This window comes from Macaca nemestrina, chromosome 3 (genome assembly GCF_043159975.1).
Source record: "Macaca nemestrina isolate mMacNem1 chromosome 3, mMacNem.hap1, whole genome shotgun sequence".
Lineage (NCBI taxonomy): Eukaryota > Metazoa > Chordata > Mammalia > Primates > Cercopithecidae > Macaca > Macaca nemestrina.
In genome coordinates, this window is record NC_092127.1 from 124,764,479 (window position 1) to 124,791,899 (window position 27,421).

General features: G+C 36.2%; 2 protein-coding genes across 51 annotated transcripts in view; one reads left to right on the forward strand and one right to left on the reverse strand.

Annotated features, from left to right (window-relative positions):
* Positions 1-27,421, forward strand: part of LOC105463581 (adhesion G protein-coupled receptor L3) — an 856,114-nt gene that overhangs the window by 550,549 nt on the left and 278,144 nt on the right. The gene's annotated exons all lie outside the window — the stretch shown is intronic.
* LOC112423432 (small ribosomal subunit protein eS12-like) lies at positions 5,916-6,388 on the reverse strand. Its single transcript, XM_071093458.1, has one exon. It carries the CDS (start codon positions 6,377-6,379, stop codon positions 5,981-5,983), a length of 399 nt encoding a protein of 132 aa, XP_070949559.1. The 5' UTR covers positions 6,380-6,388; the 3' UTR covers positions 5,916-5,980.

Sequence of the window (27,421 nt, forward strand, 5' to 3'; positions counted from 1 at the left end):
ACACTATATATATACATACATACATATGTATAATTTAACATAATTCTAAGGTTTCAAGTTACCATAAACATTTTTGAAACTGTTTTTAGGCAGACATATTATAATACCCAACAAAGCTAACCAACATTTTAACTTATTTCCCTCTTAACTATTTTTAACCTTATTTGGCTACTAAATCCAGTAGAATAAAAATGTATGCTCATATTATACATAATGCTGATAACTTAGAATACATAGCTATTTTTATGAAACCAACCATGTTAAACTAATCTTTTATATCAACAATTTATCCAAGTCATGTGAACATGAAAGCATTTAGGTTAGTTTCTGTATTTCCTGGGGTTTTAGGAATATTTATTTTATGTAAGTGTTCATTTATCTCTAAGCCAATTTGAATAAACCATTATAGAATTTTATAAATTAATTTGGTAACACTATTCAGAGGTAGAAAACTGTCATGTATACAGTACATATACATATACAAGTAAACCTAAGTATACATAGCCATACAGACAGCTTCAAACAGAGATCTTAGAGTTTTGTTTTAAAATTTTAGTCATGATTCAGTAAACGTATTAGTAAAAACTCACGGGTTTATCTCCACTTTACATTTGTATCCAAATTGTATTTCTGGCAAATGGGACAAGTTAGGGTTACCTGTTGACTCATATTTATGGAGGAGGCTTTTAAGATTTTTGTTTATTGTTATTAAGTAATTTTCTGGAAGTGGTGGACACTGGAGCATTTTGTTTTCAAAAAGCCTGTTTTTGTTGTTGTTGTTGTTGTTGTTTAGAAGCAAGAGTTATCTCCCAGGAAGTTTGCATAGCAAATAGATTGCCCTCAGGTCCTAGAGAGGACAAGGTCAAATATTTATATCTGAAAGGTACAAAGAAAGGATGTAAGGTTTCTCTGAGAGCATTTTGGGGCATATCAATGATCACAGATTTAGGGTATTTTTTTCTAAGTGCAGGACAATTCTATTTCCAATGTTTTGACTTTTTAAAGTATCTGCAAGCATCTTGATATGAACAGGAGAGATTTGGGGATTGTTAAGAAGGATGGATGGGCTTTGAATTGCTCCTAGTGCTGCGTTTCTGTTTTTAATGGACTCAATTTGTAAGACAAGGGTAGTTGTTTTAAACTCTTCAGAAAACTGTGTTGCAGCCTGAATAATAAAGAGGCTGACCTTCCTATCAAATTACATTATATTGAATTTGCTACTTCATATCAGAGAACATATTTCTAACTAAGATGAAAATAAAAATCCCTATGTTCTAGATTGAGTTGCATGCCTTTAGAATGTTTTAATAAATTATTACACAAAGCCTTCCTAATGTTCTTTCTCTCTAAGTGATGCAGGAGCTTTTCCTCCTTAGCTCAACCAGATTTGGGTTCTTTTCTCACAACCAAGAATTAGGCACAAGGTCATCAAAGAGTGAGTGGAGCAGAATTTGTTAAGCAAAAGGAAAGCTCTCAGCAAAAAACAAAAAAGGGTCCTGAAAGCAGGTTTCCAGTTGCTTCCTTCACAGTTGAATATGAGGGCTTAAGGTGTGAATTCTACCCCATCCTTCCAGTGCACATGTGGGTCCTTAGGCTGAGTTCCTCCATATTGATTTATTTCTGTTACCGCACATATGTTAAGGAATGGAATTGTCCACTATGGGCATGTTTAGGCAAGACCCCTGTGCAAGTTCCTTTATCTGCAAAAAACATCTGGTATAAATTCTTCTGGGGTGGATTGAAGTTCTCCAGGGACCCTTCCCTTACTGTCTGCCTAAAGCAAGCTGGATAACTCCTTTCATAAGTGCATAATTCCATATTAGAAGAGAAGGCCTTAAAAATAGTTCCTCTCAGGCTCTGAAGATCAACCTCCAATTAAGCCCATTTCTGACCGTAGAGTATTTTGGCCAAAAAAAAAAAAAAAAAATCCTTTGAAATATGATTGTCAGGTTTTGAATGGGACAAACAGTAAATTTTCCGGCACAATTGAATCCCCTTTTTTCCCCTAACTGTAAAGACCAAGAAGAGATGAACCCTTTTCCTTTAATTAATTATTTTTTCAGAGAGCAAGATCTCATTGTGTTGCCTAAACTGGTCTCAAAACTCCTGGGCTCAAACAATCCTCCTGCCTCAGCCTCCCAAAGTGCAGGGATTACAGGCATGAGCCAACTGCAACTGCCCCCTGCCACCCTGCCTTTTTTTTAAACCAAAGGGGTATCTATTCCATGTGACTCAAAATCAAAATCAGTAAGCCCTTTTATAGCCTAATCACAGACGCAAGAGGCATCCCCAGAGAAGAAGACACCCTCATGATCCAGAGCCACTACCAAAAACAGACAGAAGAATGACAGATGCAGACAAAACCTCCTACGAGCTAGTCATGCCAGCAGGATACCAGCTGCAAATGGGGTGCAGCCCACATTTCTGTTCAGCCATCCTCATATCTCAGGGCCCCTATCTAACAGTTGGCCACCTGCAGATGCAGGCCTGACAATCAATGTGCCCTGACAGGTGTAAAGTCAAGCCAAGCTCTCAAGATACAAAGTGAGACAAATAGGAATGCCATGGCTGTCCCTGGGAGGAAAAAGATCAATAATCAATGAGTACTTCGAACCAAATTTGTAAGAGTTACAATTCAAAGGAATACTTCTTACAAATTTCTCCTACTAATCTGAATTTGGAAAGGACTGGATGGGAAAAAAATCTTACCTTCCTCTCTCAACCGGCCTCTGCAGATAGAGATCTAGGAAACTGACTCAGTAAGAATTCTTTGCTGGCTTAGTCAGTGACAGCCCCAGAGTCGTTGAGTGCCCTAGCCAATGCAATGCCATCCTCATCACCAGAAACTGCAGTGAAGGAAAGCAATATTTTCATTCTACCTGTCTACATTCTTGGCTGGGACTCTGTAACCAAAGACATTAACAATAGAAAAATATACACATTTATTTAATTTAAGTTTTACATGACATGAGAGCCTTCCTAAGGAAATGAAGACCCCCCCCCAAAAAAAGGTTAAACCTGAGTATTTTTATGTGAGATTTGATGAAGTGTGCAAAGTTATGAACAAGTGTGATAGGGCAAAGTATGGGTTAAGCGAAGTAAACTGGGGGAAATTTAGCAAAGCCTATTCATTCTGATTCCTCTTGCCCTTCCATCTTTGGAGATAAAAATGCCACTGGGTATATGGAGGGCAGCTCTCATTTGAGATTCTTATGAAATGCTTCAGGAGAAAATCAGAGATACCTTCCTGCACTTGCTATTTGTCAATTTCTTAAAATATTCAATGTGTCAGAGCTCTGTATTATGGGGTAGTACGTTCTGAACCTCCTCACCTACTAAAACCCATGTTTTACTACCTTATATTACCATGTTTTAAAATACCATGTTTAAAATACCGTGTTTAAAAAATATCATGTTTTACATACCTTGTATATTGGAAATCTACTTCTAAGTTTTCCTCCTAGAGAAACTCTCATACTTGTGTGCAAAGACATGCATAAGGTGTTCATTACAGTGATGCTTAAAATAGCATAAAAGTCAATCATACTGAACTGTTCTTCAGTAAAAGAGAACAGGGTGGAATAGGGAAGAAAGAAAAAGCACAGTTTGCTTGCATTTGTCCAGGTGGATAATGCCGAGCTGGAGCAGAAGATTTGAATCTGACAATCATCTGCACTGGCACCAAAGGTTTTTTAAGCCCTGGACAACATGAAATGTGGAGAAAAGCATTATGTGATCAGTTACCCCTTAGTAATATACTAAATCAAGTATTGGTATATATGAAATAATGAATAAGAATTGACCTTATACTGGAGTTTTCTTTTTCCTAGTACCATTGTCTCATTCGGTCTCAAGCTGCAATAATATTGCAAAACAATCCAGATTATAACCTCCTAAAGCACCAGCAACCTTTTATTCTTATAACTCTTTCCATCAAATTATTACATCATTAGTAAAAGAAGCCCTCACTTTTCCAAAAAGTAAAATTTTATTCTGAAAATTTAATTGAGTGTGGCCTATAAGAATAACTGCCATGTGTTTCAGGTACTGTGCTTATTAAACAATTCTTGATAATGTAATTTCTTAAAAAATTATTTTTATACCACTCCAGGCAAGGAGAAAAACCCCTTTCCATTCTGACTTAGGTTCATTGGTGGGGCCCAGCAAATTAGACTGACAAAAGACAGATTAACAAGAGAAAAACAGTTTAGTAAAGAGTGCTTCATGGACGCACATGGGAGAATTCTGATGAGTAACTCAACGGGGCGATTGAAATTTAGGGTTATATAGCATCTAAACAAAAAACAACAGATTTTGTAGAGAAGTGGCAAAACAAAGGAAAAGAACTTTGAGCTTGTAAGGGCAGCAAATTGTGGGAAGGTAAATATATGGGGGAAACTAATGGAACATGAGAGCTACAGTAGTTCCCCCTTATCTGCAGTTTTGCTATCCGCAGTTTCAGTTACCTGTGGTCAACTGAGGTCTGCAAACAGGTGAGTAAACAACATCAGATCAAAAATATTCAGGAAATGGGCCGGGCATGGTGGTTTATGCTTGTAATCCCAGCACTTTGGGAGGCTGAGGCAGGTGAATCACCTAAGGTCAGGAATTCAAGACCAGCCTGCCCAACACAGTGAAACCCTGTCTCTACTAAAAATATGAAAGAATTAGCAGGGCATGGTGGTGGGCACCTATAATCCCAGCTACTTAGGAGGCTGAGGAAGGAGAATCGTTTGAACCTGGGAGGCGGAGGTTGCAGTGAGCCAAGATTGCGCCATTGCACTCCAGCCTGGGCAAAAAGAGCAAAACTCTGTCTCAAAGAAAAAAAAAAAAAAAAAAAAAAATCAGGAAATGGAAACATAAAGTAAATAAATAAATAATACGATTTTTCTAGAAAAAACAATACAGTATAACAACTGCCTAAATTATATTTACATTGTATTAGGGATTATAAGTAATGCAGAAATGATTTAAACTGTTTTGGAGGATGTGTGTAGATTATATGCAAATACTATGCCATTTTATATCAGGGACTTAAGCATCCACAGAAAAATCCCCGGGAAGATTTGGAACCAATACCACGTGACTACAGAAAGATGACTGTACGGTACAATGTATTTTGAGAGAAAGAAAGAGATACTGTATTCACATAATTTGTATTGCAGTATGTTATTATAATTGTTCTATTTTATTATAAATTACTGTTGTTAATCTCTTACTGTGCCTAATTTATAAATTAAACTTTGTTGTAGGTGTGTATGTATAGGGAAAAACCTGGTGGTATATGTACTATTTGCTGCTATGGGTTGTTTCAGGCATCCACTAGGGGGCCTTGGGACATATTTCCCATGGGTAAGTGGAGACTACTGTAGTTAGTAACATTTATTATGTGGATTCTTCTGGTGCCATCTCCAGGCTGATAAATGTTTAAAGTTGTCTCTGGTGATTAACTTCTATTTTTCCTAATAGAGAGGAGAGAGGGATACCTTTGTAAATTTATAGTCTGCTTAGAGCTTGCCTTGTATCTGCTTCCAATTGTCTTCAGTTCAAAATCATCAATATGCCAAGTGGCATATTTTGGGGCAGCATATTTTGCTACTTTTCATAACCTTCACTGAATTTTCCCCCAAGTATGAATATATTGACTTGCCAGATGGTCTGGATTCCTATGACAGCATTTTTCTTTTTTATTTTTATTTATTTATTTTTAACTAAAAGCTTTCAGGAACATGGCAAAGTAGTTCAGTGGATGAACAAGACTATTGATTTAGCTGATCATGTTCTAGAGTTAAGAATTTGAAATACCATGACACAAATTCAAGTTCCTAGTTTTACAATCACGGAAAAGCTCAAATTTTCTTTCTTTCTTTCTTTCTTTCTTTCTTTCTTTCTTTCTTTCTTTCTTTCTTTCTTTCTTTCTTTCTTTCTTTTTTTTTTTTTTTTTTTTTTTTTTGTGCGTGTGAGCCAGAGATTTATTTCTTCATTTCTTGCATTTGAAGTACTCTTCGATGACATCCTTGGCCTGAGACTCCTTGCCATAGTCCTTAACTACTACACAACTGCAGCCAACCACTTTATGGGGTTTCCCCTCTCTGCCAATTGTACAGAGGCCTACCCTTTCCTCTAGTTTCTTGTTGTCATCCACATTAATTAGGTTAATTTGGTGTTCAGCACAAAGGGCCTCCACCAACTTGACATACATAGGCTCATCACAGTTGGATGCAAGCACACAAAGGTGGGTTTGGTGCTTGTCTAATCCTTTGGCAGCTTCGCGAATTCCACATGCTAGGCCATGGTGGATGAGGGCGGTCTTCAGCACCTCTGGTAAAGCAGTATTAATGGCCATTACACCTCCAGCAGCAACGCCTTCCTCGGCCATGGCGGTGGGTTACGGGTGAAGCCGAATCTTGAATGCACCCAAGCCTCTGCCTCCGCACGACTCAGTGGTGGCGGGCAAAAACGCCTCACGCGCCGAAAAGCTAAAATTCTCTAAACCTAACAGTGAGCAAGAAGACTATTACATGTGAATGAAGGTAGGGGTTTTGAGTTCTTTTATTTTATTATTATTGCTTTTTTTTAACTACTAAAACGAGATAACCAGAAAAGATTTATGAAAGTTTTAAACTGCAGGACAGAATTCACATAAGAAATTGAGTATCTGAAATAATCACCTAGTTGAATTAAATTATATGTTGGGGTCAGGGTCTGAAATCAACTATTAAATTTTAGTATAATCAAAATTATTTTTGAAACTTCTTCATTAGATCATAAAATATACTGAATTTTAAAAAATATATTCCTATGTGGTGTACAGATATTATTACATATTATTGTACAAAGTGTGTAGTACATAATGAAAAGTATCTTTACAAAGTATCATTTTATAGTATTGTAATAACATAAAAGAACTACTTGAATTTATGTAAATTAAATGTATCTGTGATGCAATCCTCTGTATTAAGAAAAAAAAATTCAGTTGCTATTTCTGTGTTGATAAATCTTTTCCATGAGAACTTTTTCCCAAAACAATGCATCAACAAGAGTCTTCTTGAATATATTGATTTATACTTTTCCATTAAAATTGTATGCAATTATTAGATCACTTACTACGTGTGTCAACAGTGCGACTATTAAACATATATAATGATCTGAGAAATGTTCATTATGCATTGCTATTGCTTTTGAAAGCAGGTTAAAATGATTTGGAATTTAGATCTTTATTAATTTCCCTGCTTTTGTTTATGTTTGAACATTTCTGGCCGGGCGCGGTGGTTCACGCCTGTAATCCCGCACTTTGGGAGGCTGAGGTGGCGGATCACGAGGTCAGGAGATTGAGACCATCCTGGCTAACACGGTGAAACCCCGTCTCTACTAAAAATACAATAAATTAGCTGGGTGTGGTTGTGGGCGCCTGTAGTCCCAGTTACTCGGGAGGCTGAGGCAGGAGAATGGCGTGAACCCAGGAGGCAGAGCTTGCAGTGAGCCAAGATCACGCCACTGCACTCCAGCCTGGGCCACAGAGCACGAGACTCAGTCTCAAAAAAAAAAAAAAAAAAAAAAAGAAAAAGAAAAGAAAAAAAATTTCTCTTAAAAAAATTTTTTTTTTAAATTACTCACTATATGCCTTTTTATTTTATGTAGTACATGTTTTTACTACATGTGATCCAAAGTTTTAATGGTACTTAATAAAAGTACCATTAAAATCTGAGTGTTTCAGATTTGAGCTCTTCTGCATTTTACCAAAATTTTTAGTGAATATATTCAGTCTTTGAAATAAATTTCTGAAGATTAATTTAATAATTCACATGAACACAGGACTGATAGTTCACCTAGAATTCCATGAAGGAATGTAAAAAGTGCTAATTGTGTTCAGGAGATTTATCCAGCTAGCTAATTGGCACCTGCTCATCGTTAGTACACACAAATTCCCAGGAAAGTGCCAAAGTATTACTGTGAAAATAAAACTGCAAGAGAAGAGCCTTACTCTATTTCTAATATTTGTTTATTTATTTATTTATTTATTTATTTATTTGCTAAGGACGGAAAAAAAAAAGTAGTTCTTAAAAGTTTTGAGTATTGCTAGGGGATTTGCTTCTGTCTATTTATTAAATAGCCCTGAAAAAGTATATAACACATTGAATCTACTCTCCTAGGGAAACATAGAATAACAGAGTGGGTTGGTCTTTCACTCCAGAGACTTAAGAAATAGTTCTAGTGTCATGTCAGATTGAGCATCTCTAACATGAAAATTAGAAATCTGAAATGCTCCAAAATCTAAAACTTTTTGAGTGTCAACATCCTCCCACAAAAGGAAAATTCCACACCTGACCTCATGTTATAGATTGCAGTCAAAATACTGTCAAAACTTTATTTCATGCACAAAATTGTTAAGAACATTGTATAAAATTACCTTCAGGCTGTATGTATAAGGTGTTGATGAAACATAAATGAATTCCATGCTTAGACTTGGGTCCCATTCCCAAGATATCTCAAATATGTATTTGCAACTATTCCAAACTCTGGAAAAATCTGAAATCCAAAATGCTTCTGGTCCCACACATTTCAGAGAAGGAATACTCAACCTTTATTTGATTAAGCGGTACTCTCTTTTGACTTTCACATTTAAACAGTTCAAACAGACAGCTTTCACCAGTTGTTTGTAAGGACAAATATTGAAAAACATGAAAAGAAAACCATGAAGTGTAAAAATGTCAACATTGAATTTGAATAAAAGAAGAGTCAACCATTCTAATCAGAGGTGAAACTTTAAAATTTTTGCTTTCAGCTTTCACAGTAAAACAGGTAAAAATTGCCTATCTACAACATTCTTTTTTTTTTTTTTTTAATTTATACAACTATGGCTATTTTATGTTGTACTTACATTCCCTTGGAAGGAGTAGGTACGTATATTCATCAAACCTTGTTATTATAAATATTAACCATTAGTATTGACTATTAGCCTAATATTGAGTGAATGCTTTTGATGAGAGAAGCACTACTGATGGTCATTATCATAGTGTAATAATATTAAAAATCATTTGTAAGCTGGGCACGGTGACTCACGCCTGTAATCCCAGCACTTTGGGAGGCCAAAGCAGGTGGATCATCTGAGTTCAGGAGTTCAAGACCAGCCTGGCCAACATGGCGAAACCGCATCTCTATTAAAAATACAAAAATGAACCGGGCACGATGGTAGGCATCTGTAATCCCAGCTGCTTGGGAGGATGAGTTAGGAGAACCGCTTGAACCCAGGAGACGGAGGTTGCAGTGAGCCAAGATCATGCCATTGCACTCACGCCTGGGTGACAGCGGGAGACTCTGTCTCAAAAAAAAAAAAAAAATCATTTGTAGAGGAAATATTACAGTGTATTACTACAATGTTATGTAATTTTGTTTTAGTGATCAGTGAGTTTAAATTCTTTGATGAATTAGAGGTGTACTATCCATATTCATTTGTATAATCAAACTTATGTGCATATAGATTACACTTAACTGAATTTTTTTTAAGGACTGTTACAAAGAAAAGTTGTCAGGTCCTACCTTAGACTGAATCTGAAACCCTGGGGGGTGGAGACCAGTAATCTACTTGTAACAAGCTGCTTAAATTTGAGAATTATCGCCTGTAATCCCAGCACTTTGGGAGGCTACTAAGTGAGTGGAACACCTGAGGTCAGGAGTTTGATAACTCTGGCCAACATGGTGAAATCCCCTTCTCTATTAAAAATACAAAAATTAGGTGGGCATGGTGGCAGGCACCTGTAATCCCAGCTACTCAGGAGGCTGAGGCACGAGAATTGCTTGAACCCAGAGGTGGAGGTTACAGTGAGCCAAGATCGAGCACTGAGCCACCCAGCCCGGGTGTCGCGGTAAGACTCTGTCTCAAAAAAAAAAAAAAAAAAAAAAAAAAAAGGAGATAATTATCATGTATTCCATAACTACTACTAGGTTAGTATAAGCTACAAAATATAATAAAAATATGTTAAAATGTTTTTTGTGTTTTAAATTTCTGTGACTATTTTTGTTGATTGCCTTTATATAGATGTTTATGTAGATGTTTCTGAATCTCCTAATGACTAATTCGATGTTTCTGAATTTCCTATCTAATGCAAGGAGGCTCTATAAATCACCCAGAGATCATGTTAAAATGCTAATTTTCTGTCTCTCCCACATCTCATCAAATCAGAGCCCTAAGATGTGTTGATTCAGTATTTGTAGTAAGGCCCTGGGTCACTATTTTTTTTTTATGGTGATTCTGGGTTTGGAAAAGAATCACTGTTCTCAACTTCCTAACATTGAATTGAATTTATATCTTAGCATGAATAGGTGTACTAATCTATTAAGAAGCTGTGGAGCGGCCGGGCACGGTCTCTCACGCCTGTAATCCCAGCACTTTGGGAGGCCGAGGCGGGCGGATCACGAGGTCAGGAGATACAGACTAACCTGGCTAACACAGTGAAACCCCGTCTCTACTAAAAATACAAAAAATTAGCCGGGCGTGGTGGCGGGCGCCTGTAGTCCCAGCTACTCGGGAGGCTGAGGCAGGAGAATGGCGTAAACCCGGGAGGCGGAGCTTGCAGTGAGCCGAGATCGTGCCACTGCACTCCAGCCTGGGCGACAGAGCGAGACTCCGTCTCAAAAAAAAAAAAAAAAAAAAAAAAAAAAAAAAAAAGAAGCTGTGGAGCGATGTATATGCTGCCTCCCTCTCTAGACTTAGGCTGCTCAGGCAGTGAAGCACATCACTTTGTTTTGTTAAATGACCCTATTTTGTGTCCTCACAGAATTACTGCCTGTCTGGTTGACAGAGAAGAGCAGCCATCTGATATAGGATGGGTATGTCCCTCACAGGTTTATCCTGGCCAAGCAGAATACTGTTTATCCTCACCTTGAATAGCTGGAATCAATTAACACAGTGAGAAGAGCAATGAGACTCGAGGCAGTCATGCAGTGTTTTGATCTGTTCATATGTTGGAGGGGGAAGAGGTGAAAAATGGACAAAAAGACAAATTAGACCTGTTAGTATAGGTTAAAGGAATTTAGAAAAGGAACCAGTAGGTTTCTATTCTCACCATGGGCAATACCTTGGATTTCCATATTTTAACTTAAGCAAAGGTTATGTTTCATACTCAAAAATAGGGAGCAGGTAGAGTTTCAATTTTTCATGTGTGTTTGTAATTTTCTCAGTGTACTAACTCATAGTCTATAACACATGATGGATTCCTTCTTCTGTCCATTCCCACTGATTTCCCTAAACATAGACAGATGAAGGGCTGTTTTGAAATGCTGTGAGACCAATCCCTCTTTCTGACTGTGTTAATTTATTCTGGCTCTGCAAGACCAGCATGAATGGCACTCAGCTTTGCTAGCTGAGGTCTGAGTGAATGTAGGGAACCAGAGATCTTGCCCATCCTGAATCAGGCTGATGTGTTTGTTCCAGCCCCCTGTTGCTCTTACTTTTCTCTTAAAGACAGAAACATCTGTTGACTTTGGTCCAACTATGACTAAAAATTTAAAAGCATCTTTTCAAATCTGAATCTGTTGAATTAAATATTCTAATATGGTTAAAAGGGACTCCAATAACATATCTTTTTAATTTCTAAAATTATGCATGAAATTGTTGTCTCTGCCAGGGCCCGGTGGCTCACGCCTGTAATCCCAACGCTTTGGGAGGCTGAGGCAGGCGGATCACCTGAGGTCAGGAGTTCGACATCAGCCTGACCAACATGGAGAAACCCCATCTCTACTAAAAATACAAAATTAGCCGGGCACAGTGGTGCATGCCTGTAATCCCAGCTACTCGGGAGGCTGAGGCAGGAGAATTGCTTGAACCTGGGAGGCAGAGATTGCCTTGAGTCAAGATTGTGCCATTGCACTCCAGCCTGGGGAACAAGAGCAAAACTCTACCAAAAAAAAAAAACAAAAAAGGAAAAGGAAAAAACAAAGTGTTGTCTCACTTAATGAAATAACTATTTAAGAGAAACATTTCTTTATGTTTACCTCTCTCTTCACCTCTTTTCTGTATGCATCATTATAGTTTACTTCCAGAAATATTTGGCTTAGTGACTAAGGTGGGTAGTAGCTGGTTGTTGTGAAGATCTTTGTTGGGTTTTCATTAGTTCTTTTAATTTTATCCCGACTCTACCTCCAATTTAGAAATGAAAATACTATTGATTTTTGTTACTGATATTGATTTATTTATTCATACTCTACCCTATTTCTATTAGGATGTGTGGCAATTCTGATATTATTCCTGTTTAAAATAATACGAAATACTAAAAGTGGTAAAATTAAAGTTTACACAAGCCTTGGGAAGTGTAAGCATTTCTAAACTATAAGAAAAAGTAAAGCTTAAAATATGAATCCATTTCTTGTTTCACTAATAGCCATCATGATTACCTATATTTAGATTCTAAGTATACTGTCTCTGAGATAATTCAGAGGACTTTTAGGTGTCCTTAATTATTCTTAATGATAAGGTTATGTAATTTTACATATTTCACTCTTTTAACAAATACTTATCGAATACTTAAATTTGTGCCCAACTCTGTGCTTCAGACCTTAAATGAATTACAGTGACTGTGTAATGGAATTGATCCCTTTAAATTACAAAGCAATTGTTTACGATTAAAATGGGCTGACTGTATTACTTGAAATGGGAAGAGGAGGATGTAGTTACCATTTGGCAGAGTATTGATGAGTACTATAGACAGAGATGCAACATTGATTGCATCCTAAATATGTGAGCTCCCCGTTATTTTGATGTGCACAGCTTATTCTACATTCCTTTCTTTTTCCATTAATGAGAAGGAATAATATTCACTGATTCAGTCAGTAGCACTTGGCCATTATTTGCTGAGCTGTATAAACAATGAGCAGCTGCATCATTGTTTATATTACATGATTTTGTTTATTCATTTTAAAAATTTTATGACAGTACTGTAGCTTAGCAGCATTGCTTATGGTAATGAAGAAGTTAATTAGCAATATTGAACAAGACTTTAAGACATGAGTTTTAATAAGTAGTGCTAAAAATATTACAGTAGTCATCCACAGATAAACATAATAAACCTCAGATAAATGGGGAAAATGGTCAAATTATGAGGAAAAATATTTTAGAATGCTTTGGCTTTGTGGTTTCAAAAGAATAATACAGATAAATATACATGCACATACCAAGGACACTACTAATTTCAGTGGTGTTTCTTTCCTCTTAACCTAAAACTACTAAATGGTAGAAAATGGAAGCTTACGTTAACAATAAATGAATAAATAAATAAATAAATAAGCAGTAATCTTTTAATATTAAATTCATGCTGATAGAGAAAGAAGACGCTGCCAGTAAAGCAGTCAGACAGCTTACAAAGGATACTGGAATTATCTGAGCTTTCTAGCCCAGAAATATTGACAGACATAGTCTGAATGTGTCAGTCAGCTTCATTTTAGAGCCAAAGTCTTAATTCAAGCACTGGGAAATCCATAATTGGAAAGAATCCCATAGTCACTGCTGATATTTTTCTCTAATTATAAGTGACTTTGTTGTATCATAAGCTTCCTTAAGAACTCTTGATTTTGATAAGAAACGTATTCCCAGGCTCCACTGACTAGACCTGGCATTATCAGAAATTAGTTTCTATTGGCTAAGCATTAGAATGTCATGCAGTAGTTGATATAGTGATACAAAAACACTATTATCAGAGTATTTAAATGTGGCATCAATTTTGCCTGAGGGTCAAACAGAGGTTAAACTTGCATTTCTTCATATCAGTGGCTTAAAGGACTCTGTGACTCATTTTGGGATTCCATTATGATTGTGACAGATGGTGTTACTTTACCTTATCCTTTTGTCATGCCACCATCAGCAGTGTCTCTATATCTGAGCCAAGTGCCTGGGTGATTTAGTATGTATTTAATTCCCATAGACCTTCAGAGATTATGAGGTTATTTTTAATGCAAAAGGGGTGTTTTCCCTCTATATATATATGGTATGTCCACAAGTGAGTGGGCTGTGCCAATAGTTATTAAAGCCAGTAGAAGTTAGATTAGTGATAGGAAATATCTTGAAAAGAGATAGTTCTAGGAAATTGTATATAAAGCCTCTCAATGAAGGTTCTTTGCTGAATGAGTTATGACCACATTCAAAATTATTTTATTTTATTTATTCAACATTTGATGAATATTTATGATATGTAAAATACTTTACTGAAAGCTGTGGGAGATAAAGTAAAAGCCTTGGTCCCATAGATGAGGAATTAATTATTTGGTTATAAAGACAACAAACTTGAAGAATCAAGTTATGCCAAATAACAAAATTTCTTATTTTTGTAAAATTTATCAAGTTAATAATAATAAATCTTAAAATAATATACATCTTATTAAAGTTATGCATGATGTGGATTTATTTTTATTTAAACAAGATATTTAGTAAAATCTCATATGACACTCTTAGAAAATGAAGAAATGTGGACTACATTAGATTAGGTTAAATTATATGAAATTGCCAATATCTAACAGTTTTGATGTAAGAAAATGCAACTTTTATGACTTGACCTAATATAATGTATCGTTCTCACAAGTAGCTTGAATTACCCAGAGAGAGTAAAGCAATATGTCTGTTCATCAGAGTTAGCCTAGAAAGTAGTCTTATGAGAATGTTGACAAGATTTGTCCTTGGCCCTCTCTTGTTCAATATTTTTCATCAAGAACTTTGATGAAGATATAGAAGATATGGCAATTTGCATTGCTAGATGACAGATTATTTAGAAGGAATACCCTAATAGACCAGATGATAAAATCAAGAATCAAATGGTTTTGAACAGCCTGTGTCAAGGTTCTAAAATTAAAAGATGAAATCTAACACAGATAAATGTTAAGTCCTATGCTTAGGGTTTTTTTTTTTTTATTTCCTTGTATATTATACAATTCCAAAATGTGAGACTCTGCTTGACATGTGAACAACAACAACAACAAAAACCCTTAATTCATTTTCGGCCAGCAAATAGATATTAGTTAACTCACTTTTTTCCAGTCACTTTATAAGATACTGAGGATGCAATGACTCAAACACATTCAATCCCTGTTCTCACAAGTTTACAGAATGTGGGGAACCACAGGTTCACTTTGTAACAACAGTTTGGGGTATGGGGTGTGAAAGATGAATGCAGTCTTCAGGTACGTTAATAATAGTAATAATTACAATGACACCTAGAATCAAGGTGAACATTTTTATGCTATTCCCATTTGGTCAGACCACTTCCTAAGAATTGGGTTCAGAACTCCTGGGTATCAGCTTTTAGGAAGAATGTCAAAATGTGAGACTTGGTTCACAGGAGGATGCTTATGTTGGTATGAATTCTGGGAACCATAATCCAATAGATGAAAGGTTGAAGGATGAGGCTTTTTAGCTAATGGCAATCAAGTCTAATTGCCTGGGTTCAAAATGGCTCCACTACTTTCTAGCTATATAACATTGGGCAAGTTACTGAGCCTTTCTCAGCCTCAGTACTCTTATCAGAAAAAAGAGAAATTATATCAGTATCTATATCTCAAATTTGTTAAGAAGAGTGAGTTAATATTTGTAAAGTACTTAAAACAATGAATGACATGTAAGTGACAAGTGAGTGCTAAATGTAAATAAATGAATAGATGGACAGATAGATCTATAAATTGATAGGTGGCTAGATAGGGGATAAATAAATAAGAGGGGTTAGGAAGGAGATTAAGAGAGAGACATGGAAGGTATTTTGAAATATCTGAAAAGAAGCTTTGGAAGAGAAAGTATCCATGCTTCATTCTTCCTAAAAGGTGCATGATCAAGTAGCCAGAAATCACTAGGTGAAAACAAATCCTTATTCTTTGATAAAATATACTCTTTTTTTATTTGGCCAGTTTTTATTCTGCAGTGCTCCAAATCTTGTTCATTTCTAAAGTGATGCAAAATTGGCAAAATTAACTTCAACAACTCTGCCTCTTCACATGATACCTTTCATGTAAAGTAGGTGGCACTGCTTTTAAGGTCTAAAATTTCAAAATATTGTTACCTTCTAACAGGGAAATAAAATATAATCTGATAATGATTGGAACCTGAGGAAATCCAGTGTTAAGGCATGGTTGCCTATTGGCTGATAATATAGCTGACTTAGAGGGGTAACTGCAAGTCTTCTTGTCTTGTTTCAGGAGCTCTTCTGCCACAGATTATCGGAATAAACCCATAGAATTTTCTTAGTCTCTCTCTCCTTCTTTAACCAAATAAAAGCTCATCAATGCAGTGCTATTTTTTAGCATTATCAGAGATTTATTCTGGCATCTAGGCATACTGCAGTGAGTTTATCCTTTTTATAGAACTTGATTATTCTTAATGGTTTTAGAGGAATGTTTCTTGCTAAGATCAATTTAATGTAACATTTCCAAAGTAAAAACTTTGGTTAGGAAGAAACAGTGGAACTTTTGGAATGATATTTTTAAAAATTACTTATTTGGGAGGTTGAGGCAGGAGAATCTCTTGAACCTGGGCCACAGAGGTTGCAGTGAGCCAAGATCATGCCACTGCACGCGGGCCGGGCGACAGAGCTATTGGCAGTGTAGTGTTATATAATTAGACAATAGATTTTTTTTTTATGTGCTTAAAAGACATATATCTAAGATAATTATATACACTAGCTGGATAATATATACAACTTTATCTGCAGAATGTTAGTTTCATGTTTCCACTGATACATACATTCTACATTCATGCTAATAGAAAGCCATTCAATGTTGGTTTCGGTGGTTGTCTTCAGAAAGGCTAATTTATTCTTACTAGAAATGTATAAAGTTTGGAATGTGATTTGTAAGCAGCCAGTTTGTAGCATTTAGTCAATAGTTGTTACTCTTCTTCCTACAGTTTAAATATTCATTCATTCACTCACTCATTCAGCTTTGAATGAGGTTATTTGGCAAGCACTGTGAGGATGTAACATATGACTTTTGCCAAAAATGAACACCTTCCCACTGGGGACAGACTTTAAATGAAGAAACCAGATGGAGAAAGAATAAGAAGAACATTCATAAGATGAATGCTCATAAGATGATAAAATAATACTCAAAGGGGGAAAAGAGGAGATGCAAGATATTTGGCAAGGCACCCTTATCTTAGCTGCTATTGCCATTAGCCATCAGAGTATTACACTTCCCATAGTTTTTGTTTGTTTTTGTTTTTAAACAGATTTCCTGTCTGAATAGGACATCATATTGGAAAGCATAAGCAATGTGTTAAAAATTGTAGCTCTTATCCCATAGATGAGCTTATAAATCAGTAAGATTTTTATCTTAAATGAGATTTTGTTCCAAAAATATTCTAACATTTGTCCCTTGTGTTTTCACATATCTAGGCACACATCTAGGATAGGCTTATTAAGTATAAATAAAATAGGACGGGCGCGGTGGCTCAAGCCTGTAATCCCAGCACTTTGGGAGACCGAGACGGGTGGATCACGAGGTCAGGAGATTGAGACCATCCTGGCTAACACGGCGAAACCCCACCTCTACTAAAAAATTAAAAAAAAACAACAACAACAAAAAACACACACACAAAAACTAGCCGGGCGAGGTGGCAGGCGCCTGTAGTCCCAGCTACTCCGGAGGCTGAGGCAGGAGAATGGCGTAAACCCGGGAGGCGGAGCTTGCAGTGAGCTGAGATCCGGCCACTGCACTCCCGCCTGGGCAACAGAGTGAGACTCCGTCTCAAAAAAAAAAAAAAAAAAAAAAAGTATAAATAAAATCAAATATTTTATATTGACAATTCTCATTTTATAGTGACAATACAAAATAGATCTTTGTGAAGTCTTATGCTGATTACTTATGAGATTCTTCAGTATTAAAAAAGAGAAAAACATGTCACACTGCTAATACTGTGATGCTAAGACTGATGGCATTCATGAATACACAAAAGATAGATAAAAACTTGAAACAGAATTAATTAAAATACATTTGTTAGACATTTCTTAGTTTCCTGGGCAAGGTATACCTTGAGAGGTTGTTAGAAGCAAGGGGAAAAGGTAAAAGGATTCCTCTTATATTCTGTAAATGATAAAATTTGTGAATAACTCAGTAACATCACAATTGAAGTTATCATTTTTCTCTAATTGATATGTCACATAGGATGAATTATTGTTTTTCACTAATTGCATATGCTATCCAGACATTATTGGACTTCCTGAAATTCTATAAAGATTTTCAACTTTCCTCACATTATCTTTCAAATATCCCAGCTTTTAGCAAATATTAAAAGTATAGTCATACTTTATTTTTAAAAAGCCTAGGCACATATATATAACAGTGATTTTGGAATGACTAATTTTTTGCTAGACAATATCTAGCACTGCATGCTTCGAAAATATTATTGTATGTTCTTTACAATTTTATACAGTAACAACGTAAAGAGTGTTTTGGGGACTCCCATATTAGTTTATGCCAATGAAGGAAGAAAACCATCCAGTGGAATTTAATACCCAAAACAAATTCATTCAAAAGAATTCTGTTTTTCCAGTAGTTTATCAGTACTTGAAAGCTTGTCAGAACTATTTATAAAATATATTCTCTTCTTTATTTGTTTATGAATACCCAGCCTTATTTCCAAAATAGTGTTTTTCATTATTAAAAATTAAAATATTATTTTTATACAGTAAAATTCACTCATTTTAATACAGGGCACAGAAAATTATGACAGATTCATATAAATTCACTCCCACAATCAAGATATAGAATAATTTCATCACTCTAAAAAATCCAGAAAAGATCTTACCTTGGCACATGAAACAGAGCACATAAATTAAAACTGGAAAATAATTTAGAAAAAAAGGATAGAAAAAAATAAAATGAAGAAAGTAATAAGGCTAAAAATGCTACTGCAAAACTGATAGCTGTCCACAACATATATATACATATATATATATATATATATATATGCACCACGTTTTCTTTATTCACTTGTTGATTGATGGGCATTTAGGCTGGTTCCCTATTTTTGCAATTGGGAATTGTGCTGCTATAACCGTTAGAGCAATTCATCAAAGAACAACCCTTCCCCAAGAAAGGAGAAAACAACAGAACAAAAGCTAACCCCACCGCCTGTAACATCCTGGCTACCAGAGATCCTGAGTCTATCCATGTGACAACTTTACTGCAAGCACTACCAGCATTAGTGAAAACCAGTGCAGCAATCAAAACTACGACCAAGGTCCCACCTCACTCCCCTGCTACCTCTACTGGAACAGGTGCAGGTATTCACACCTGAGAGAACTGAAGACAGATCACATCACATGACTCTTTGCAGACACTCTCCAATATAGGCCCAGAGCCCGGTAGCTACACTGGGTGACTAGACCCAGAAGAGCAATAACAATCCATGCAGTCTGGCTCTCAGGAAGCCCCATCCCTAGTGGAAGGAGGAGAGCACCACATCAAGGGATCACCGTGTGGGACAAAATAATCTGAACAGCAGCCCTTGAACCCCAGATCTTTCCTTTGACATAGTCTACCCGAATGAGAAAGAACCCAGAAAAGCAATTCTGGTAATACAACAAAACAAGGTTCTTTAACACCCCCAAAAGATCAAACTAGCTCACCAGCAATGCATCCAAACCAAGAAGAAATCTCTGAATTGCCAGAAAAGAATTTAGGAGGTTGATTTTTAAGCTACTCAAAATAGAAGACCATGTTAATGTAGACTGAGAGTGTATTAAAGTTTAAGAATCTATGTACATCCATAGATTTATGAGTTTACAATTAAGAAAACTAATTAGTGCTTTTTCCAAAATAAGATTTCAAGATATGGGCAATTGATTTCCAATAATGTCATAGTAAAAATAACCTATTTGTTTTATAACCAATTATGGAATTTTAAATAAAGATTTAAATCTTAAAGTCTAGTTATGGAATCTTAAATCAAGTCTCAGTTCTTCACTTTTAAAATGAGAGAATAAGAAACATTTTAATCAAATTTAACAAAGGAGTCATAATATTAGAAATTCATGCATTATGTCACAAACAGATGAACCAAAGATATGTTATTTACCTAGACTTTTTTTACTTATTTTCAGGATTTAAAAAAAGATAACTAAACCTTGATTTTAGATTATACTGATTAGAAAATTATGTATTTATTTATCAAATTTATGTTTTCTTGGAACACTTTTCACTAAATGATACAAGTAAAATTTCTCTGTGTGTGTGTGTGTGTGTGTGTGTGTTTGTGTGTGTACACACACATATATGTTGGTCTTTATTAACAAAGAAACTCCTAGAGAGAAGAAATGTAAGAAATGTCCTGAGGGCTTTACTATATGGCACACTTAAAAACAGACCAATTAATCACCAAGCATACAAACAGACCAATTAATCACCAATTATATGCAAGAAACTTATTTTTTTTTAATTTATTTATTATTATTGTACTTTAAGTTGTAGGGTACATGTGCATAAGGTGCAGGTTTGTTACATATGTATACTTGTGCCATGTTGGTGTGCTGCACCCATCAACTCATCATTTACATCAGGTATAACTCCCAATGCAGTCCCTCCCCCCTCTCCCCTCTCCATGATAGGCCCCTGTGTGTGATGTTCCCCTTCCTGAGTCCAAGTGATCTCATTGTTCAGTTCCCACCTATGAGTGAGAACATGCGGTGTTTGGTTTTCTGTTCTTGTGATAGTTTGCTAAGAATGATGGTTTCCAGCTGCATCCATGTCCCTACATAGGACGCAAACTCATCCTTTTTGATGGCTGCATAGTATTCCATGGTGTATATGTGCCACATTTTCTTAATCCAATCTGTCACTGATGGACATTTGGGTTGATTCCAAGTCTTTGCTATTGTGAATAGTGCTGCAATAAACATACGTGTGCATGTGTCTTTATAGCAGCATAATTTATAATCCTTTGGGTATATACCCAGTAATGGGATGGCTGGGTTATATGGTACATCTAGTTCTAGATCCTTGAGGAATCGCCATACTGTTTTCCATAATGGTTGAACTAGTTTACAATCCCACCAACAGTGTAAAAGTGTTCCTATTTCTCCACATCCTCTCCAGCACCTGTTGTTTCCTGACTTTTTAATGATTGCCATTCTAACTGGTGTGAGATGGTATCTCATTGTGGTTTTGATTTGCATTTCTCTGATGGCCAGTGATGATGAGCATTTTTTCATGTGTCTGTTGGTTGTATGAATGTCTTCTTTTGAGAAATGTCTGTTCATATCCTTTGCCCACTTTTTGATGGGATTGTTTGTTTTTTTCTTGTAAATTTGTTTGAGTTCTTTGTAGGTTCTGGATATTAGCCCTTTGTCAGATGAGTAGATTGCAAAAATTTTCTCCCATTCTGTAGGTTGCCTGTTCACTCTGATGGTAGTTTCTTTTGCTGTGCAGAAGCTCTTTGACCTAATACCATAAAAATCCTAGAGGAAAACCTAGGTAGTACCATTCAGGACATAGGCATGGGCAAAGACTTCATGTCTAAAACACCAAAAGCAACGGCAGCAAAAGCCAAAATTGACAAATGGGATCTCATTAAAGAAACTTATTTTTAAGATTTGCTTTTTCTTCAAAATATATAATAAAGTACCTTTTGCTTAAATTTTCTAATTATGCTTGAGCGATTATATGCTAGTAATAGTAAACTAACCTTTCTTTTAATTGGTAAGTTTGAACTTTAAGTATTTAATTGATGCTTCATAGTAAAATTGACTGATAGTTGATTTTCAAACAATTCTCTAAGGAATGAAATAAGTCTCCATTACTAGCGAAGTGCAATTAATGTTTAATTAGTATTTTTGCTTTTACCAAAATATGCTTATATACCAGAATATACATTATGTAACTACAATGTTAAAGCTTCCAAAATAGGCACAGAAAAAGTGTTGAATAATCAAAACTAGAACGGCAAAATATAAAATACAAATGCATAAATGAGCCATACCTTTTCCTCAGCACCTGTTATTAAAAATAGAATAAATCTTTTCATGTCTGAATCTCTTAAAAAATGAGTCATGCTGAGTAGCAGAATATTCTACCTAAATCAGATTGTTTAAGCACTAAAACTTTTAGGATACATTTTAGTCATTTGGAATAGATCCTTTCTGTAACTTTTATACTTAATTTTTATTATAGCAAAGTTAACTACATTTAACTTTTAACTTTTCCTTGGTCACTACAGATTATCATTATGTTGGGGTTTCTTTAATACCTGCCTTATGTATTTAGTATTTAAATTTGTGGTTTTAAAACAAATAGGTTATTTTTACTATGACATTATTGGAAATTGATTGCCTATATCTTGAAATATATGTTCATTTTAAAGTTCTAAACCAAATTTTGGGAATATTACACAACTCCTATCATAATAATTGACTGTACATTCATTTATGTATAGTAGGGCTGCCCGTATGGTAGAGGATTCATCCCAAGACTCCTAGTGGATGCCTGAAACTGTGGATGATGCCAAAGCTTATATGCATGCTTTTTCCTATACATACATATAATAAAGTTTAATTGATAAATTTGGAACAGTAAAAGATGAACAACCATAATTAATAATAAAATAGAAACAATTAGAAAAATATACTGTAATAAAAGTTATATGAATGTGGTCTCTCTCTTTCTCTCTCTGTTGAGAATGACTGCTTTGTGAATCAGTGTTTCTGATGGAAGTATGTCTTAATCCTTTTAAATATCTGGAAGCTAAAAACCAGAACTATTAGTTTAGGCTCTGTATTAATCTGTTCTCATGTTGCTGATAAAGACATACCCAAGACTGAGTAATTCACAAAAGAAAGAGGTTTACTGGACTCACAGTTCCACATGGTTGGAGAGGCCTCAAAATTATGGTAGAGGCAAGGAGGAGCAAGTCACGTCTTACAAGGATGGCAGCAGGCAAAGAGAGAGAGCTTGTGCAGGGGAACTCCTCTTTATAAAACCATCAGATCTCATGAGACTTAGTCACTACCATGAAAATAGTAGAAGAAAGATCCACCACCATGATTCAATTACCTCCCATTGCGTCCTTCCCACGACATACTGGAATTGTGGGAGTTGCAATTCAAGATGAGATTTGGGTGGTGACACAAGCAAACCATATAATTCCACCTCTGACCCCTACAAATCTCATGTCCTCATATTTCAAAACCAATCATACTTTCCCAACAGTCTTCCAAAGTCTTAACTCATTTCAGCATTAACTCAAAAGTCCATGGTCCAAAGTCTCATCTGAGATAAGTCAAGTCCCTTCCAGCTATGAGCCTGTAAAATCAAATGCAAGTTAGTTACTACCTAGATACAATGGGGTATGGCATTGGGTAAATACAGCAATTCCAAATGACTAAATGGCAAAATTCCAAATGACTAAATGGCAAAATTTTCATACATCTGAAATCTAGGTGGAGGTCCCCAAACCCCAATTCTTGACTTATCTGCATTCTCAGACTCAACACCATGTGGAAGCTGCCAAGGCTTGGGGCTTACACCCTCTGAAGCCATGGCCTGAGCTGTATATTGGCCCCTTTCGGCCACAGTTAGAGCAGCTGGGACACAGGGTACCAAGAGCAGGGGAACCCTGGGCCCGGCCCGTGAAACCACTTTTTCTTCCTAGGACTCCAGGCCTGTGATGGGAGGGACTGCCATGAAGACCTCTCTCATGCTCTAGGGACATTTTCCCCTTTGTTTTGGGGATTAACATCCAGCTCCTCATTACGCAAATTTCTGCAGCAGGCTTGAATTTCTCCTCAGAAAATGAGATTTTCATTTCTATCGCATTGTCAGGTTGCAAATTTTCCAAGTCTTATAAAACTGCATGCCTTTAGCAGCACCCAAGTCACCTCTTTAATGCTTTGTTGCTTAGAAATGTCTTCTGCCAAATGCCCTAAATCATCTCTCTCAAATTCAAAGTTTCACAAATCTCTAGGGCAGGGCAAAATGCCACCAGTCTCTTCGCTAAAACATAACAAAAGTCACCTTTGCTCCAATTCCATCTGAGACCACTTTAGTCTGTACTTTATTGTTCATATCACTATCAGCATTTTTGTTAAAGCCATTCAACAAGTCTCTAGGAAGTTCCAAACTTTTCCACTTTTTTTTTTTTTTTTTTTGGAGATGGAGTCTTACTCTGTCACCAGGCTAGAGTGCAGTGGCATGATCTCGGTTCATTGCAACCTCCACCTCCCAGGTTCAAGCAATTCTTCTGTCTCAGCCTCTGAGTAGCTGGGATTACAGGTGCGTGCCAGCACACCCAGCTAATTTTTGTATTTTTAGTAGAGATGGTGTTTCACCATGTTGGTCACGCTGGTCTTGAACTCCTGACCTCGGGATCTGCCCGCCTCAGCATCCCAAAGTGCTTGGATTACAGGCATGAACCACCATGCCTGGCCACTTTCCCACAATTTTAAATCTTTTTCTGAGCCCTCCAAACTGTTCCAACCTCTGCCTGTTACCCAGTTCCAAAGTTGCTTCCACACTTTCAGGTATCTTTTCAGTAATGGCCCACTCTACTGGTACCAATTTACTGTATGACTCTGTTCTCACACTGCTGATAAAGACATACTTGTGACTGGGCAATTTACCAAAAAAAAGGGTTTATTGGACTTACAGTTCCATGTGGCTGGGAGGCCTCACAATCATGGCAGAAGGCAAGGAACAGCAATTCACATCTTGAATGGAGGCAGGCAAAGACAGAGAGCTTGTGCAGGGGAACTCCTCTTTATAAAACCATCAGATCTCATGAGGCTTATTCACTATCACGAGAACAGCACAAGAAAGACCCACACTATGATTCAGTTACCTCCCACTGGGTCCCTCCCACAGTAAGTGGGAACTGTGAGAATTACAATTCAAGATGAGATTTGGGTGGGGACACAGCCAAATCATGTCAGGCTCCCAACATTACTTATCTTTTGCAACAACTAATTTGACCCCCAGTCTCCATTCTCAACATATTCCTCCCCATCCTTATTCCCACTCTCAGTCTACTCTCCAGAGAGCTACCGGATATTTCCAAAACTCAAAACGATAAGTTATAAAGTATAGTTTATTTTTTTAACTCCCTATTTTTTTTTTTATAAACTTGATGAAACTTACCTTGAGAAATATGACCTCAACATATGGTCATACCAAAAACAAATGTGTAGTCATAATTTACCTACATCTATACTATGAATGAGAATGTAGTCTACATATTTAATTTCAAAGAAGAAACATAGTAATTTAAATTTAAGTAAAATATAGATTTAAAATACATTAAAGACCTGGAAAAAGTAGAATAAATCTCTAATATTTAATGACCAGTACATCGAATCATTAGAAATCTGTTAGATAATAAAGGGTGCTAGGTGCTATGTGCATGATGTCATAACTAACTTTGCACAGATGCAGTCATACTGGCTAAGATTATATCGCCCTTGAGAGAACCAGGTAGATCATACTTATTTTTGTTGTTAAAGAGTTTAAACATGTGAACTAATTTCATTGACAATATTCAAACAAATGTATTTAGCCATTTCTTCTACTTATAATTTCATTTACCGGTGGAGAGAAAACAAGTCATTGTCACCTGAGCATTAGCCAGGTGGTCATTTTGCTCTCACAAGACAAGGACATGAGTGGATGAATTATTACAACATATTGTCTTTAGTATTTTTTTTCACCATAGTAGCTTATGCCTTTGTGATGTCTTTTACTAATGTATTCAAAAGAGAAAGGAAATTTCTGCTTGTAATACTTTCTGAAAAAACCACATTGGTTGGTTTTTAAACAAGTTAATCGAAGAAGAAAACACCTGTCTCTTGTTAAATAATGAGTGATTTTTTCTGTGAATTCATTTGAAGAAATAATGCTAATCTGTATAGTCATGATTCATTTCTAGTTGTCCATTTCTTCCCATTTTAAACAAATAAAAGCGTTCTGTTATTGAGATTCCTGGAAAGGAAAGACAAGTGATTGTTCACTTGCCTGTGGAGATATTCTTCATGAAGAGGAACTCAGAATGTACTTGGTGATGATTGACTGACTTAAAGAATAGGGTAGCAGTGTTGTAAGAGGCACTAACTCATTTGTAAGTTTTAAGCCTAAATGAAGTAAACCATTAGGTGGTGGCTTCTTCAGTTTTCTCTCATTTGCTTGTGAGCTAATGACAATTCTGAGCATAGCTCTTAACTGTGAATTATTTTAAGGAAAGTTACTTATTGTCATTGCTTTCACAATTACTTCTACATGAATAACTTCTTATCTCAACCTCTTTTCATGCCTAAGCAATTCAGAAAATTCCTATGCAATAAATGCACTTTACATGAATAATTTTATGTCAGACTACTGAGAAATTGAAGAGCTATTCATAGGATCTTTTTGCCTATCAAGTAGAACAATAATAACTATTCTCTAAAAAATGGAAAAATATCAGTTTTGTGCTCAACTTAAATTTATGGATTTATTTTTTAGAGATGGGGTCTGGCTGTGTTGCCCAGACTGGAGTGCAGTAACCTGATCATAGCTCACTGCAACCTCGAACTCCTAGGCTCAAACAATTCTCCCATCTCAGCCTCTTGAATTACTGGGACTACAGGCACAATCCACTGTGTCTAGCTAATATTTATTTTTGTGTGTAGGGTCTCACATATTGCTATGCTGTTCTTGAACTCCTGGCCTCAAGTGATCCTCCCAAAGGGCTGGAATTACAGGTGTGCGCCACTGTGTGGGCCTCAACCTAAATTTAAAAAGAACACCTCAAGAATGATTAGACAGCAACTACTGATTCAAATTCTTGCATTTTATTCTTTTCGGTTCATATGTGATCTTGAGCGAATCATTTGAACTCATTTCCATTTAACTATGTCTAGGGAGTATATATTGTACAAGTTGTAAAATAAAATGTATAAACATAAAGAAAATGAGTCACGTTTCCAGCTTATCAACTACCATCTGCAAATGAATACTTTTCAGCTGTTCATGGGGGCTTTCACTATTGTATACAAGTATGTGTACTTTATTGAGAATCTCAAAGCAACTACTATTCTTAAAAAATAAAATGAGAGATTTTTTATTTCACTTCCCCAGATTATTCATCAACCATGTTGGCAAATACAAGCATAATCTGATCGTGCTTGCATATCTTGCATCATATCCTGCTTCTTTTTGTTTTTGGAGACACAGTCAAGCTCTGTCTCCGAGGCTGGAGTGCAGTGGCGCGATCTCAGCTCACTGCAACCTTCGCCCACTGGGTTCACGTGATTCTCCTGCCTCAGCCTCCCGAGTAGCTGGGATTACAGGTGCCCATCACCATACCCAGCTAATTTTTGTATTTTTAGTAAAGACAAGGTTTCACTATCTCGGCCGGGCTGGTCTCGAACTCCTGACTTCATGGTCCACCTGCCTTGGCTTCCCAAAGTGCTGGGATTACAAGCTTGAGCCA